The following is a 16,258-nucleotide window of genomic DNA, read 5'->3' on the forward strand; positions in this document are numbered from 1 at the left end:
AATTACAATGCTATAAAAATGCCTTTATTACAGTACCATAACAATGTATTAATAACAATGCTATATCAATGTAGTAATACAGGCTATAACAATGTAGTAATTAAAGTGGTATATCAATAGTAGTAGTTACAATTCTATAACAACGTAATTACAATGCTATAACAATGTAGTAATAATATGTTATAACTTTGTTATTACAATGCTATAGCAATGTACTAATTACAGTGCTATAACAATGTAGTAATTACAATACTATATTATTTTATTACAATGCTACAACAATGTAGTATTTACAGTGATATAACAATGTAGTAATTACAATGCTTCAACAATGTAGTAGTTACAAAGTTATAGCAATGTAATTACAATGTTTTAAAAATTTAATACAATGTTATTGTGTAGTAGTTACATGCAAGTTGTGATTGTATATTATATATAGCATTGTATTAATTACAATGCTATATCAATGTAGTAATTACAGTGCTATAACAATGTAGTAATTAAAGTGTTATTTCAATGTAGTAATTACAATTCTATAGCAATGTAATGACAATGCTATAATAATGTAGAAATACAAATGGTATAACAATGTAATTACAATGCTACAACAATGTAGTAATTACAATGCTGTAACAATGTTATTACAATGGTATAGCATTGTAAATACAATGTTATAACGATGTAGTAATTACATTGTTATAACAATGTTATTACAATGCTATAACAATGTATTATTTACAATGATTAACAATGTAGTAATTAAAATGTTATAATAATGCTATTACAATGTGGTAACTGCAGTCTTATAACATTGTAATTACAATTCTATAACACGGCAGTAATTATAATTATATAACAATGTCGTAATTACAATGTTTTAACAATGTAAATACAAATTTATTATATAGTAGTTACATGCAAACTAAAAAAAACTAAAATTACATATGCACTGCATATATGTACTGCATAAATACACAAATGATGTACATGAAATATACTAATAAAACAAATATTCATAAATATTATCTTTGGTGTAACTACAGTGTAATTACAACGTATTGACACAGTAATTGCGCACAAGATGAACGTTTGTAATTACATATTACATCTTAGATGTAATTACAATTTTGTAACAATGTAAAAATGTTACTTGAAATGTACAAAGAAACATTTACGTTTATAAATATTATCTAGGCTGTAACTACAATGTAACTGCAATGTAATTAAAATCTAATGAGAGAGTAACTACAGTGTAACAACACAGTATTTGCACAGAAGATAAAAAGTTTGTAATTACATGTGTGCTGTGGACATTTACATATACAACTATTAATAAATAAATACTGTACATGCAACATACAAAAACATTTACATTTACAATTATTATCTTGGCTGTAACTACTATGTAATTACTATTTTATGACATTGTAGTTACAATGTAATGGCATAGTAAGTACATTCAAGATAAAAGTATCTAGTCAAATTATCTACTAATATTTAATTGTAGAAAAAATGTAAGGGGGGGGCTATAATTCTGACATCTACTGTATAAATTCTATATAAATGCTACCCAGATTTTTTAGGGTGGTCAGTGTACTGTCCCTTTAAGAGTGACCCACCCATCACACCTCATGTCCATAAAAACAATGTAGTAGTCGCTGAGTGTGTGTTGTGGCCATGACAACTTATATTAGTGAGAACCACTATCATATCTCTGTCAGGCTGTCTGCTTTATTTGCCGTTTAAATCATATGCGAAAACTGTGATCAAAGCTTCAATAAAACCGAGTCCTTTTCTCAGTCCTTCTCTGTTCATGTTCATTTCAAATCACTGTAGTTCAAAAATAATAAAAAACGAGGAGAGATGGCAGTCGACAGTGCAGTATCATGTCCCTGATTAATTATTCAGTCCCCCTTACTGAAGAATGGCAGCCTATTAAGAGATTAGGCAAGAAATCTCTTTGGTATTTTTGGAATATTGCGATGATTGCATTGCAATTACAGGCAGACATTTCCCTGCTAAATAACATGCAGTAATAACACGGCTGCTGTTTATTATTCATGTCTTGCCCTGTTTGTTTCCCTTCGTTCTCCTGGAGGTGCTGTTTTTAAAGCAATAACCTCAGAATAATTGAACTTGTTTTCCATTTCTTTTTTTTGTGCTAAAGAGTGCTAATATATGGCTAGTGTTAACCTCAGTCAATATTTGTTGTTTATTACAGTAAAAAAAAAATTCAATAATTCTTTTATTTCTTCTTTGCTTTCATTATTTATTTATTTATTTATTTATTTAGTCAATTATTAATTCATTCATTTATTCGTTTATTTATTCATTTACTTATTTCTTCTTTGCTTTTATTATTTATTTATTTGTTTATTTGTTTGTTTAATTAGTCAATTATTTGTTTGTTCATTCATTCATTCATTTATTCATTCATTCATTCATTCATCCGTTCATTCATTCATTCATTCATTCATTCATTTGTATTGTTTCATTTATTCATTCATTGACTTCTTCCTTTTTTATTATTTTTTTTATTTTTTTTACTGAATTATTCATTTATTCATTCACTCATTAATTTCGTTCTTATTTTCTTTATTTATTCATTAATTCATCCAATTAATTAATAAATTAATAGTTTTACATCATTGTTTCTTTTATCAATTTGTTAATTTATTATAAATTCATTCATTCATTTCATTGTTTATTCATTCATTTGTTCATTCATGTACTTATTCATAAATTTATTTCTGCCTTATTTTCTTTCTTCATTTATTTCTTCATTCATTTAGTTCATTATTTCATTCATATCTTTATATTATTATTACATTAATTTATTTATTTTTTGTTTATGTGTCTATCCATTTATTATTCAGTCATTCATTACTTTCATTGTTTGTTCATTTATTTATTTATTTATGTAGTCATTCATTCATTTCTTATCGTCATTATTTATTCACTCATTTATTTAATTCATTCATAATTTTCTATCATTATTTCTTTCATTCATTCATTTCTTAAGTCTTTCTTTCTTTCTTTTTTCTTCTTCTTAGTGTTTATCCATATATATTCTCAATAGTTTTTATCTACTTCATTATGAAAAGTCAATTGTTCTTGCTTTTCTTTCTGTAGTAGTTCTGCCACACTAAAATGCTCAATTTTCCTGTGAAATGTGCCATGAAATCTCAGAATTACAGCCAGCAACTGTTTCTCTCATTTAGATGTCTTTTGTACCATCTCTGTCTTGTGTCACCTTTGTGTGTGTGTGTGTGTGTGTGTGTGTGTGTGCGTGCGTGCGTGCGTGCGTGCGTGCGTGCGTGCGTGTGTGTGTGTCTGCATCCATTTAATGGAAAGCAATAATGTGGAAACGGTGTACATACAAGCATATTCTGACCACCAATCCAATCTGTATAAAATCAGCAAAGTGTTTTAAAAATTGGGTACAATGATTATTATCCTCACAGTTCATCCATCTAATATTAAAAAGCAACTTATTTGAATTAGATTATTACTTTCAGCAGACCGTAAATAACCACAGAAAAGCCCAAATTCTTTCTGCAGCAATATTGCAGAAGATGAGCAATATCCAGAGGAACAAAACGGTCAAAACATGCATTCATTCATATTTAGTCGTTTATTTAGTTGTTTATAATTTATTTAGTTGTTGATTCGTTTATTCATGTATGTTTTCCTTTCATTTATTTATTTATTTATTATTTATTTATTTATTTATTTATTTATTTATTCTTTTATTTATTCTTTTATTTATTTATTTATTTATTTATTTATTTATTTATTTATTCTTTTATGTATTTATTCATTAATTTAGTCATTTTTTCATTTATTTATGTCATCCTTTTATTCATTAATTTATATTCTCCTTTTATTTGTTTATTTATTCATTCATTCATTCATTCTATTATATATTTATTCATTCATTGATTGATTTATATCTTCCTTTTATTTATTTATTTATTTTTTTCCTTCACCACGAGGAGAGTAGAGAAAATACAGGGAGAGGGGGAGAAAGTAAATCATTAATAAGTGTGTGTATTATGAAAGACTCAGATTCATAGAATTGTATTGGAGAGGCATTGTGTGTTATATGCCATGCCAATAATATGCTTTATATGTTTATAAAAGTTATACATTACAAATACCCTTAAAAAAAAAAAAAAAAAATATATATATATATATATATATATATATATATATATATATATATATATATATATATATATAGTACTATATTATGTATAGTATTGTTTCAGTTAACTTGAACAAGTATACCATTAATTCGCACTAGTTTTATTAGTATTTTGTGCTTTAAAAAATAAGTAAAATCTTTGTAGACTATAAATACATATGTATTATATATCATTTATTTAAATATGTGAGCAAAAAATTGTAGATTTATTTGATTTTAAAATTATTATATTATTCTTATTTTTTAATTCAACTACAGGGGTGCGGCCGGCTAGGGGGCCTTACAAGACAATGTGCCCAGTGGCCCCTGAGTTTTTAATCCTGATGCTTGTAAAACTAACGTCACGGTAAAATACCAAGTGTAACATTATTCTCATGATGGATAAAAGAACAAAGCCAAACACATCTCTTGTTTAGAGCAACATTATTATTTAAAATCATTTGTTTGAGTTATTTTAATGGAAGTTTACTCAAACCAGAAATGCAGAAACGGTCATCAAATGCAGAAAAGCTGCATATAATCAGCAGAAGAGTATGATCAGCAGAAGAGTATGATCAGCAGAAGAGTATAATCAGCAGAAGAGTGTCAAAGGAAGCGAGTGTTGATTTTGTCAGGTGTTTTTGTGATCTGACTGTGCCTGATGGGGCTTTCACACTGATTTGCTGGAGGAATGTGAAGCTCTCAGGCCTGTGTTCATGAGCAGTGACAGAAAATCAGCTCTGCACTCAAGACTTCCATCTGCTGTCGTCAATGGGGAAATGTGCTCAGTTCTGTCAGATGCTCTGCTGTGAGTTCTCTGACTGCGGCGTGACTTCTTCAGTGCGTGCAACATTTGTTCGCTTGCCTTTGGATAATTAGTGGTTAGCAGCTGATAAGTATAATCCACCAGTGGAGAAACAGGAAAAAAAAACAGCACGTTTACAGCATATAGTTAATGTGTTTTACCAAAGGATAAGCCACCACAGTTTATATGCTGTCATAAATTTTATTTATAATTATTTATTTAGTTTAATTAAGGTTTTATTACCTTTTACAGTGCATATGTTTATTTATTTAAGAGTCGTTTCTGCTTGTTTAGTTAAATCAGTTCAATTAGTGAATTAGTATTTATGTATGTATTTATTTTCATTTATTTGTTTATTTTTTATTTATTCATTTTATTTTTTTATTTTAAGTTTATTCACTTATTTTGTTTAAATTATGAATTTATTTTATTTATGTTTTTTTACTTTATTTTATTTTCATTAATTCATTCATTCACTAATTTTCCTTCGGCTTAGTCGCTTTATTCATTAGGGGTCGCCACAGTGGAATGAACCACCAACTTATTCAACTTAGCTTATGTTTTACACAGCGGATGCCCTTCTAGCTGCAACCCAGTACTGGGAAACATCCATACACTCTCTTTCACACACATACAGTTTATGTTATTTAATTTATCCATAGCGCATGTCTTTGGATTCTGGGGGAAACTGGAGCACCCGGAGGAAACCCACTCTAACACAGGGAGAACTCCAAACAGAAATGCCAACTGAACCAGCCGGGACTCGAACCAGTGACCTTCTTGCTGTGCCACTGAGCCACCGTGTCGCCCTGAGACATAATTTTGCCATTCACAAAAACATTTTTTTTGTAAACTTTAAAAGCATTGTAAATGCAAGTTGAGTATACTTCTTTGTTACTTCTACTTCTTTGTGGAGTTTGCATGTTCTCCCTGCATTCGTGTGGGTTTTCTTCGGGTGCTCTGGTTTCCCCCACTGTCCAAAGACATGCGGTACAGGTGAAATGGGTAGGCTAAATTGTCGAGTGTGAGTGTGTATGGATGTTTCCCAGAGATGGGTTGCAGCTGGAAGGGCCTCCGCTGCATAAAACATGTGCTAGAAAAGTGGTTCATTCCGCTGTGGCGACCCCAAATTAACAAAGGGACCAAGCCGAAAAGAAAATGAATGAATGAATGAATGAAACCGGTCATATGCCAAGGTTTAAAAAAGATAAAGCTGTATTACACTTTTTTTGTTCTTATTGTTTTTATGCTGTAGGCCTTTTATCTTTGAACAGTGTTTCTGATTTTACATCATGTTTTAGCAATAAAAGCTGTAAATTAATTTTAACACACAGCAATGTGTTTTATTTGCACACTAATCCCATACCGAAGAATAGATTGATTGATTGATTGATTGATTGATTGATTGATTGATTGATTGATTGATTGATTTGATTGTTTGTTTATTTATATGTTTTTACTTATTTATCTTTTCTATTTTATTTATTTTAACTTTTTTCTTTACATATTTTTTACTTTATTTGTTTATTTATGTGTATATACTTATAAACCTCATTTATTTACTTATTCAATTATTTGTTTAATATATTTATTACTTTTTTATATTTTTTACTTTATATATTTTTTTTATTTAAGCGTATTTATTTGTTTTTTTTTTTGTTTATTTATGTGTATTTATTTATTTACTTTATTTATATATTTTTGTTTATTTATGTGTTTTTATTTATTTACTTTATTTATTTATGTTTGTTTATTCATGTGTATTTATTTGTTTACTTTGTTTATTTGCTTATGTATTTATGTGTATTTATTTATTTACTTCATTTATTAATGTTTGTTTATTTATGTGTATTTATTTATTTACTTCATTTATTTATTTATGTTTGTTTATTTATATGTATTTATTTATTAACTTTATTTATTTATTTATTTTTATTTACATTACTTATGTTTATGTATTTATTTATGTGTATTGAATATTTACTTATTTGTTTACTTATTAACTTACATATTTCAGTTAATTTGTTTTATTTGTTTGTTTATTTGTTTTTAGTTATTTATTTATATATTTTTTTACTTTTTTGTTTATTTATGTGCATTTAATTTATTTACTTTATCTATTTGCTTTTTATTTGTATTTATTTATTTTCTTATTAATTAATTTACTTATATATTTTTACTTTGTTTTTATTTATGTGTTCATTTTTTACTTATTTACTTCATTTATTTACTTATGTACTTTATTTATTTACTTATTTGTTTGTTAATTTTTTACTGATATATATATATATATATATATATATTTTACTTATTTATTTCTTTGCACAAGTACTTTTACCTTGCCAAAACATTTAAATATTATTTTTTAATTATTTGCATTGAACTTTTAACTTAAATTAAGCTATAATAAAGCACATCTCTTTCTTTTAGTGTTGCTTTGGTTAGTGGTGTGTGAATATTCTAGTAGATTCAGATTCAGAGTTTGCCTCACCCCTCCTGAACTCATAAAAATCAATAACTCTCTGTCTGTAACAACAACGCTTTCTCATGGAAGATTGTGTAAAAATGTGCAAAATGTGTCTTCTTCTGACCACAGGGTGTCAGTGTGATGTTTCTCTGGTGGATTTTCCTGTCTGGTGTTCGCATAATCATGTTACATAATCTTCATCTTCAGTGCAGAGAATGCCAGAGAACAGACTCCCACTCCGTTCTCTTCAATATATAGTGACTTTTCTTTCAGATCCATGTTAAATGTTATTTACATAAAAGATTTTTGGACTTTGATGATGTGGCACGGTGACTGAGTTGTTAACACTGTCGCCTCACAGCAAGAAGGTCACTGGTTTGAGTCCCAGCTGGGCCAGTTGACATTTCTGTGTGAAGTTTGCTTGTTCTCCCCGTGTTGAATTGGGTTTCCTCCGGATGCTCCGGTTTCCCGCACAATCCAAAGACATGCGCTGTAGGTGATTTGGTTTAACTAAATTGGCCATAAGCGGCGAGTCAGTGGCGCAGTAGGTAGTGCTGTCGCCTTACAGCAAGAAGGTCGCTGGTACGAACCTCAGCTCAGTTGGCGTTTCTGTGTGGAGTTTGCATGCTCTCCCTGCCGTCGCGTTGGTTTTCTCCGGGTGCTCCAGTTTCCCCCACAGTCCAAAGACATGCGGTACAGGTGAATTGGGTAGGCTAAATTGTCCACATTGTGTGTGTGTGAATGTGTGTGTGGATGTTCCCAAAGATGGGTTGCGGCTGGAAGGGCATCAGCTGCGTAAAAAAACTTGCTGGATAAGTTGGCGGTTCATTCCACTGTGGCGACCCTGGATTAATAAAGGGACTAAGCCGACAAGAAAATGAATGAATGAATGAATAAATTGGCCATTGCATGTGTGTGTGAATGTGAGAGTGTATGGGTGTTTCCCAGCACGGGGTTGCAGCTGGATGGGCATCCGCTGCTTGAAACAAATGCTTGAATAGTTGGTGGTTCATTCTGCTGTGGCGACCCCTGATAATCAGGAACTAGCCGAAGGAAAATAAATGAATGAATGAATAAATGAATGAATGAATGAATGAATGAATGAATGAATGAATGAATGAATGAATGAATGGTCTTTAATGTACACTATTTGATTGTGAGTAAGCGTATAAAAGATTTTGATGTATCATTTTCAACAGCTCATCAAATCAGTGTTGGAGTTTAATGACAAATGCTTGATTCTGATTGGCTGGTAAACATTCTATAGTGCAATTATTTTCTGATTAATGGGTAAGCTTAATTATAGTTGCAGGTAGGTCTTGTTTACATTGAACACTGACAAAAATTATTCATTAGATTTACTAAAAAAATAAGGTAGCTGGTTGCAAACAGGGCAGCATGGTGGCTGTGGTTAGTACTGTCACCTCACAACAAAAAGGGCACTGGTTCAAGTCCCAGCTGGCATTTCTGTTTTGAGTTTGCATGTTCTCCCCGTGTTGGTGTGGGTTTCCTCCGGGTGCTCCAGTTTCCCCCTCAGTCCGAAGACATGTGCTATAGGATGAACTAAATTGAGTGTGTGTGTGAGTGTGAGAGTGTGTGAGTGTTTCCCAGTACTGGGTTGCTGCTGAGAGGGCATCCGCGGCATAAAACATTTGCTGGAATAGTCAGTGGTTTATTTCACTGTGGCCACCCCTGATAAATAAAGGACTAAGCCGAAGGAAATGAATGAATGAATGGTTGCAAACAATTTAGAGTATTTAGGCTGAAATTAAGCAAACAAATAAATTTAGTAACGTTCAACCTAATTCGATTGTTTAAATTTAGCCCATATAAATTGTTTGCAACCAGTTACCTTGAAAAAATGTAATAAAGTGAATATATATTTTTTGTTGCAGTTCTATATCTCTACGTCAAATTGCAGTTAAGTCATCATCTTTGCTGTCGAAATAATCTTTTCAAATTTCCCAATGTCCCAACAAATAGAAGGAATTGAACTATATTGTTTTATCCAGTTGTCCACATCAGACCAGAATTCTTCTAATCCTTTAAGTATACACCGCAAAAAAAATGCTTTTCTTACTTTGATTTTTTGTCTTGTTTCTAGTCCAAATATCTAAAAAATCTTAATCTGAGAAGAATTTTCTAGACAAGCAAAACATATTGTCTTGTTTTAAGAAATAATCTGCTAATATAAAGAGATTTTTACCCTAAAACAAACAAAATAATCTGCCAATGGGGTAAGCAAAATAATCTTGTTTTTCCTTTTGACATATTATTTTGCTCATCCCATTGGCAGATTATTTTGCTTGTTTTAGGGTAAAAATCTCTTTAAGCAGATTATTTCTTAAAACAAGACAACATGTTTTGCTTGTCTAGAAAATTATTCTCATATTAAGATTTTTTAGATATTTGGACTAGAAACAAGACCAAAAAAAAAATCTAAGTAAGAAAAGCATTTTTTGCAGTGTACAATGAAGAAATAGATGTTCAACAGTTTCACTATTGCTGAATTGGCAAACATTACAATTTACATTAAATCTTTTTCTTAGAAACTCCTTTGCAGGGTAAATATTATCTTTTTAAAATGTGCTTTGTATTACAAACTGTTTGTAATGTTTGTAACGACGGAACTTGCGACCTTAGTTTGCTAACGACGATTTTCGGAAACGCACCCCAGAACATTTGCAGGAACAACTGCATAGCAACACCATGGCAACCAGCTAAATCATTATGCAACCTTATAACGTGAATAACCTTAAAATCACTTCATTTATGATCAAACTGCAGACAACGCGTGGTATATACTGGTCATTATCTTCACCTTTCATCTCTCCGTTCATGCCATTGGCTAATGTGGTATTATTTAGCAGTTATTGAGGCGAAGCTTGATGTCTTGGTTTTTGATGTGGTAATGTGATTCGATACAGACACACTTCTGAGCGGGACTTGCGCAGTTGAGCTCGGAGAGTCTTGAGATCACACCAAAGCTCTATTTCTTCAGTCACGAGTGTGTATGTGTGTGTGTTGCGCGATTAATTTCCATCCTCGACGTCGTGCGTCCGCCAGCAGGTGCATTTGACGGTAGAGTGAAGCATGAGCGCGCGCTGACAGACTCCAGCGTCCATCTCTGCTGGTAGTAACTTGTGTGAATCTGAAGAAGGAGATGGCAGGTGCCAAAAGAACCGAGTCGCCGTCTGAAATCGATTCGGACGTGAAGACAGAAGCAAGGAAATCTTTCGAGCACATTTGGCTCAATTCTGCGGTGCCCGTCCGGACCATGGGGTCTTTTGAGAGCGATGCTGGCCAAAGGTACCGCAGTCCCGCTTCAAACAGCATGTGTGTGTGTGTGTGTATGTGTCACTGTTTGATAACAAAACTGCAGCATCCTCCAGCACGCGCCACATTCACTGAGAATAACTCACAGCTGAGGCGCTATAATGTCGATTTATGATTGATGTTAACGACAAAATATAAGCATATACTGTAGTTCGTGTTTAGTGGAGCTTGCATGAGTGGATCTCAGTCAATATTCGGTTTAATAACGATGTTCTACGCATAATACTATATTAATTTGCCTCAAAGATTGCATGGATCCAACTATGGCATAAATAATTTAATATGACTGACACAGAGAGTGCTGCATCTTTCTGAAAGAGCTCTAGCCATCCAGTCAGCTTTTTATTACATTTAAAGGGATAGTTCACTCAAAATATGAAAATGTACTCATTATATATGAGGTTTCCCTTTTCTTTTGAACATAAAATAAGATGTTTTAAAGCGAGCTGAAAACCTGTAACCATTGACATTCATAGTAAGAATACTGTGGAATTTAATGGTTACATGTTTCTTCTTCAAAATAGCTTCCTTTGTGTTTAATAGAAGAAAGACACTTGTAAAAGGTTTGAAACAAGTAAATAATGTAAGAATTTTCATTTTTGGATGAACTATCACTATAAGAAATTAAACTTAGATAGTTTTGATATTGATTTTATGCAGCATCATAATGCAAGATAAAAAACGTCATTGAATTATTGAATCCACAGTCGGGGTGTTGAAAATTCAACGTTGAGTTTTCATCAGACTTGCACCCTCAAATAATGCTTTTTCATGGATAGAAATATTCATAAACACAGACGATTAAGTTAACAATATCTGTAAGTTATTAAATGACTGTTATGTAAAATTGATGATGAACACCTGCTGTTAACAGGCAGAATCACTAAAGCAACACAAAACTACAGACTTTTTTTGATTGTTTGTATCAAATGAATACATAAAGACATAATTTTATGATTTTCTTGTCATTTATCTTGCAACTTCACTGACTGTACTTAAAAACTGCATTAAATTAATTTGACAAAAAATCAGGCAAATAAAGTCAAACAAGGTAGTAATAAGCGAAGTTGCTGATGATGCTTTTGCTGAGAGCTGTTTATTGATCCTCTGCTGAGATTTTGATAGATTCACTGTGTTTTATTTCAGTTGATTTAATTTACTGCTGTGATTTAAGTGCAAATAATAATACATAGTTTTCATCATCATTTAGACACTAATGGAATGTTATTTCAGCTATTGCTGTTTAGTTTCACATTGTTTACAATTTTTGATTAATTTAATGCAATTGTCTATTAAAGTCAGTGAAGTTGCAAGATAAATGAGAAGAAAATCATTAAATTATGTCTTTATTTATTAATTTGATACAAACTGAAGTCAGTTGTACTGGTCCTTCAGTAAATTCTGCTTGTTGACAGCAGGTGTTAAATGTATTACTCAGTGATATTGTTAACTTAATCACTGCGTCTGTGTTCATGCATCTTTCTATCATTGAAAAAAAAACATTATTTGAGGGTGAAAACCTGATGAAAGCTCAACGTTGAATTCTCAACTATCCAATTTTTGATTCAATGATAATTCAGTGACGTTCTGCTTACCTCCAGCATTCACTTTTGAGTTGCTGAACTAGTAGAAACCTCCACTAATTTTCTGTCAGATACTCATTTGACAGTCAAATATGACGCTTTGCGCAAATCACATCGAGCTCTCATAGACAAATGAGTTACCTGTGGCATTTTAAGAGCTGGTGAACACGCACTCATGTGTTTTCATTCCCACGTTTGCTCTGTGTGGTCAATATTTTTGTTTATACATGATGTAATGTTCATTTATTTAATATAATACGCTATGAATCATACATCCTCCATGTCTCATTGTCAAATATTATTGAATCTAACCTGGAATTGAGTTAATCGGAATCAATAAGTGATTTAAAATAACACAACTTTGTGGTCATGTAATGCTGCTGATCTGATTAATAAATGAAGGTTCGTTAATAAAGGTGGAATAAATTTGACTCTCATGTCTGTATGCAAAACGCATGTAAATTATGCAGTCATTATGGTTTGGATGGGCAGATGAACAGTTCACAATGATTTCTTTATTGCTGATCTCCACCCAGCTCTCATCTCACCCTAGTACTGTTTTCGGTGTGTGCGGAAGCTGTATGGACATAATGCACCTTTCTGCAGGGTTGGATTCATATCTACTCAATGATATCCTTTTAATGTAATGCTCTCCAACTGCCCATTCAGCCTATTGTGTACTGCCGTAATGCTGCACAAAGGCACTTGTGAACGCAGTTGAGCTCAATATGAGAGATGAGCAAAGAGAGAGCTGTTGAGTTGTAAAAAAATGTTTTTTAAAAATTATAAATCACATTTCTCAATACTTATGGCTGGTCAGCGGCTTTTTACAGTTATTATTATTGACAGTAATAATTGTAATAGCTGTGTTATAAAGTCTCAGTGCCATGTTCAGACATTTGGCATGCAAATGTTGAGGTGGAAATAGTTACAAATGCTTTACGATCTTTTAATCACTCTTTAAAAAAAAAAAAAAAAAATATTTAACATGTTTTAATGAGATGTTTAACAAAAACAGGACAATACCAATATAAAGAAGAAAAAATAATTGACATTAGCCACCCACCCCCTCAAAAAAAAGAAATAAATAAAGGAAGGCATCGTCTCATTTACCAATATATATATACAGTTGAAATCAGAATTATTAGCCCCCTTTTGATTTTTTTTTTCTCTTTTAAATATTTCCCAAATGATGTTTAACAGGGCAAGGAAATTTTCACAGTATGTCTGATAATATATTTTCTTCTGGAGAAAGTCTTATTTGTTTTATTTCGGCTTGAATGAAAGCAGTTTTTAATTTTTTAAAACCATTTTTGGGACAAAATTATTAGCCCCTTTAAGCAATTTTTTTTCAATTATCTTCAGAAAAAAACATCATTATACAATAACTTGCCTAGTTACCCTAACCTGCCTAGTTCACCTTATTAACATAGTTAAGCCTTTAAATGTCACTTTAAGCTGTATAGAAGTGTCTTGAAAAATATCAAGTAAAATATTATTTACTGTCATCATGTCAAAGAGAAAATAAATCAGTTATTAGAAATAAGTTTTTAAAACTATTATACTTAGAAATGTGCTGAAACAATCTCCCCTCTGTTAAACAGAAATTGGGGAAAAAATAAACAGGGGCGCTAATAATTTAGGGGGGGCTAATAATTCCGACTTCAACTGTGTATGTGTATATATGTATATATGTATATATATATATATATGTGTGTGTGTGTGTGTGTGTGTGTGTGTGTGTGTGTGTGTGTGTGTGTGTGTGTGTGTGTGTGTGGCAGCCGACAAATCAGCAGCAACTACGTGATGCTATCATGTCAATTTGGACCAAAATCTCTGAGGAATATTTCAGTACCTTGTTGATTAAGGCAAAAAGGGGTCCAACCTGGTACTTATAAGGTGTACCTAATAAAGTGACCAGTGAGTGTAATATCCCTGCCTCCAAAAAAAAAAAAAAAAACCTACCAAGCTATACAAAAATGTAAACATTCATTTATGACTGGAAAACTGAATATGTTTTAATATAAAAGCTTTAAAGCATGCTTTAATATATTAAGAAATCTAAAGAAAAAAAGTGCATTTGTGGACTGTATACCACAATAAATAAAATGGTAAATCTGTCATGCACTCAGTGTGTAGCATGACAGAAGTGATCTAGTCTAACTTAGCTGCAAAAGCTAGCTTTGGCACAGTATTGATCTCAATGGAGCTACAGCTTGCAAGCACAGGGCTCACGCAAAATGGTTTACTGGAGTTGTTGACTAGCACGGGTTAATTCTCACACTTTCATTTTATTTATAGCTTCCTAGCAGGCTGTGTGTCTATGAAGAATAATTACCTCCATGAAAGTTGGTATGCAGTTTCAATGTAATGTGATGTAATAAACCTTTTTCTCTTCTGTATTTCTTACATAGTTGAGATTAGATTAGTGTAAAAGATCCTGTGGGTTTACAAGGTCAGATCCTCATCGTTCCAAAAAAAAAAAAAAAAAACTTGTACAGGAATTAAAAATCTAAGTTGAATTGGAATTTTAATTTGCATATAGCACTACTGTATCTGTATGTACTAATGATAGTTCTTACAAATTTTAAATAAAAAAATGTTGATTTAAATCTTTAACATTTAGGGCTCTATTTTGAAGTCCAAAGCGCAGGGCGCAAAAGCGTTTCCGAATCCTCTTTTGCTATTTTAGCAAAGGAAAAATCAGCTTTGCGCCGTGGCGCATGGTCTAACAGGGTTGAGCTTATTCTCTTAATGAGTTATAGGTGTTTTGAGAATAAACCAACCAGAGTCTCATCTCCCTTTCCCTTTAAGAATCAGTTGCGTCACTCCAAGGCACATTTGCTATTTAAATGGCGGACTTTTTAAGTGGAAAAACTGAAAGCTTCACTAGCGAGAAAACAGTTAACCAGAGCATCTGCAGAGCGAGAATGAGAGAATGAGCCTCCTCATTCTTTATTTTCACTTTCACTCTCTTTCGTGGATAAGGAAACGTGTTGTAGGCCTATGCACAGACATTCATTAGCCTTCATAAATAATTTTGTTTATTAAGCGCAAAAATTTGTTTCAAAACTATTTCTAAATTCAGTTCTAATTTCCAGCAAATGAAGAAACAAATAATAATAACGAAGTGTGGTCAAAAAACTGAGTCATATCCTAATACACATGCTATGCTTCAAAACCTGATAGGTGGGCAAATATAAATATGCATAAAACAAATATAAATATGCATATACCATATAACATTGTATATAACATTATACAAAAGCAAATTGTCATGAATAAACTGAAAAAGCCCCCCCGAGAGGCATGATAGTATGATTTTTATATTTATGTAGAAAATAATAATTTTTGTAATATTTTATTCCTTTAATACTTTTTCATTTGTAAAAATATTTGCGTATTCCTGTACATCTTGCATATGTAGTAAGCAATATGTAAGGGAGGCGCACAACTAACGCGCTCTGCGCTGGAGTTTAGACCTGCTCCTAGCTGGTCTATTGTGAAGTCTATTTTATTTCCACAAAATAGCAACGCGCCTACAATGCCCCTTTACATGCATCTTATCTAGACCGAAACACCCATGAGTCCACAAAGTGGCGCAATTTAATTTGCTATTTAAGCAACGTAAAATTATAGTCTAAAAATAGCAACTCATTATAGAAACAGGTGATAGTGCTCTTAATATCGGCGTTATAACGAGGGAAACAATAATTAATTTGATTACTCAAATAGTAGCAACCTTAGTTACGCCATTTATTTATAGCGCCATTATTCCCATCACTGATGAGCATACCTGTCAACCCTCCCGTTTTTCCGGGGATTCTCCCGTATTTTACAGTTCTATCCCACTTTCATCCTGTAAAGATATTTTCCCGTAT

The 16,258-nt window shown here is 31.9% G+C and overlaps 1 protein-coding gene across 50 annotated transcripts in view; it reads left to right on the forward strand.

Annotated features, from left to right (window-relative positions):
- Nucleotides 1-16,258, forward strand: part of kcnt1b (potassium sodium-activated channel subfamily T member 1b) — a 163,973-nt gene that overhangs the window by 18,889 nt on the left and 128,826 nt on the right. For 28 of the 50 annotated variants that reach the window (XR_015491917.1, XR_015491918.1, XR_015491919.1 and 25 more), the window contains exon 1: nucleotides 10,409-10,767. The exons of the other annotated variants lie outside the window; for them this stretch is intronic. Coding sequence is in view for 25 of the 28 variants with exons in the window: in XM_087254333.1 (XP_087110459.1) it covers nucleotides 10,622-10,767 (146 nt within the window). In the remaining 3 variants the exon portion in view is untranslated. Of the gene's footprint in view, nucleotides 1-10,408; nucleotides 10,768-16,258 lie in introns of those variants that run through there. 50 annotated transcript variants of the gene reach the window in all.

The sequence above is a fragment of the Danio rerio genome, chromosome 5 (assembly GCF_052040795.2).
Source record: "Danio rerio strain M-AB ecotype USA chromosome 5, GRCz13ab, whole genome shotgun sequence".
Taxonomy (NCBI): domain Eukaryota; kingdom Metazoa; phylum Chordata; class Actinopteri; order Cypriniformes; family Danionidae; genus Danio; species Danio rerio.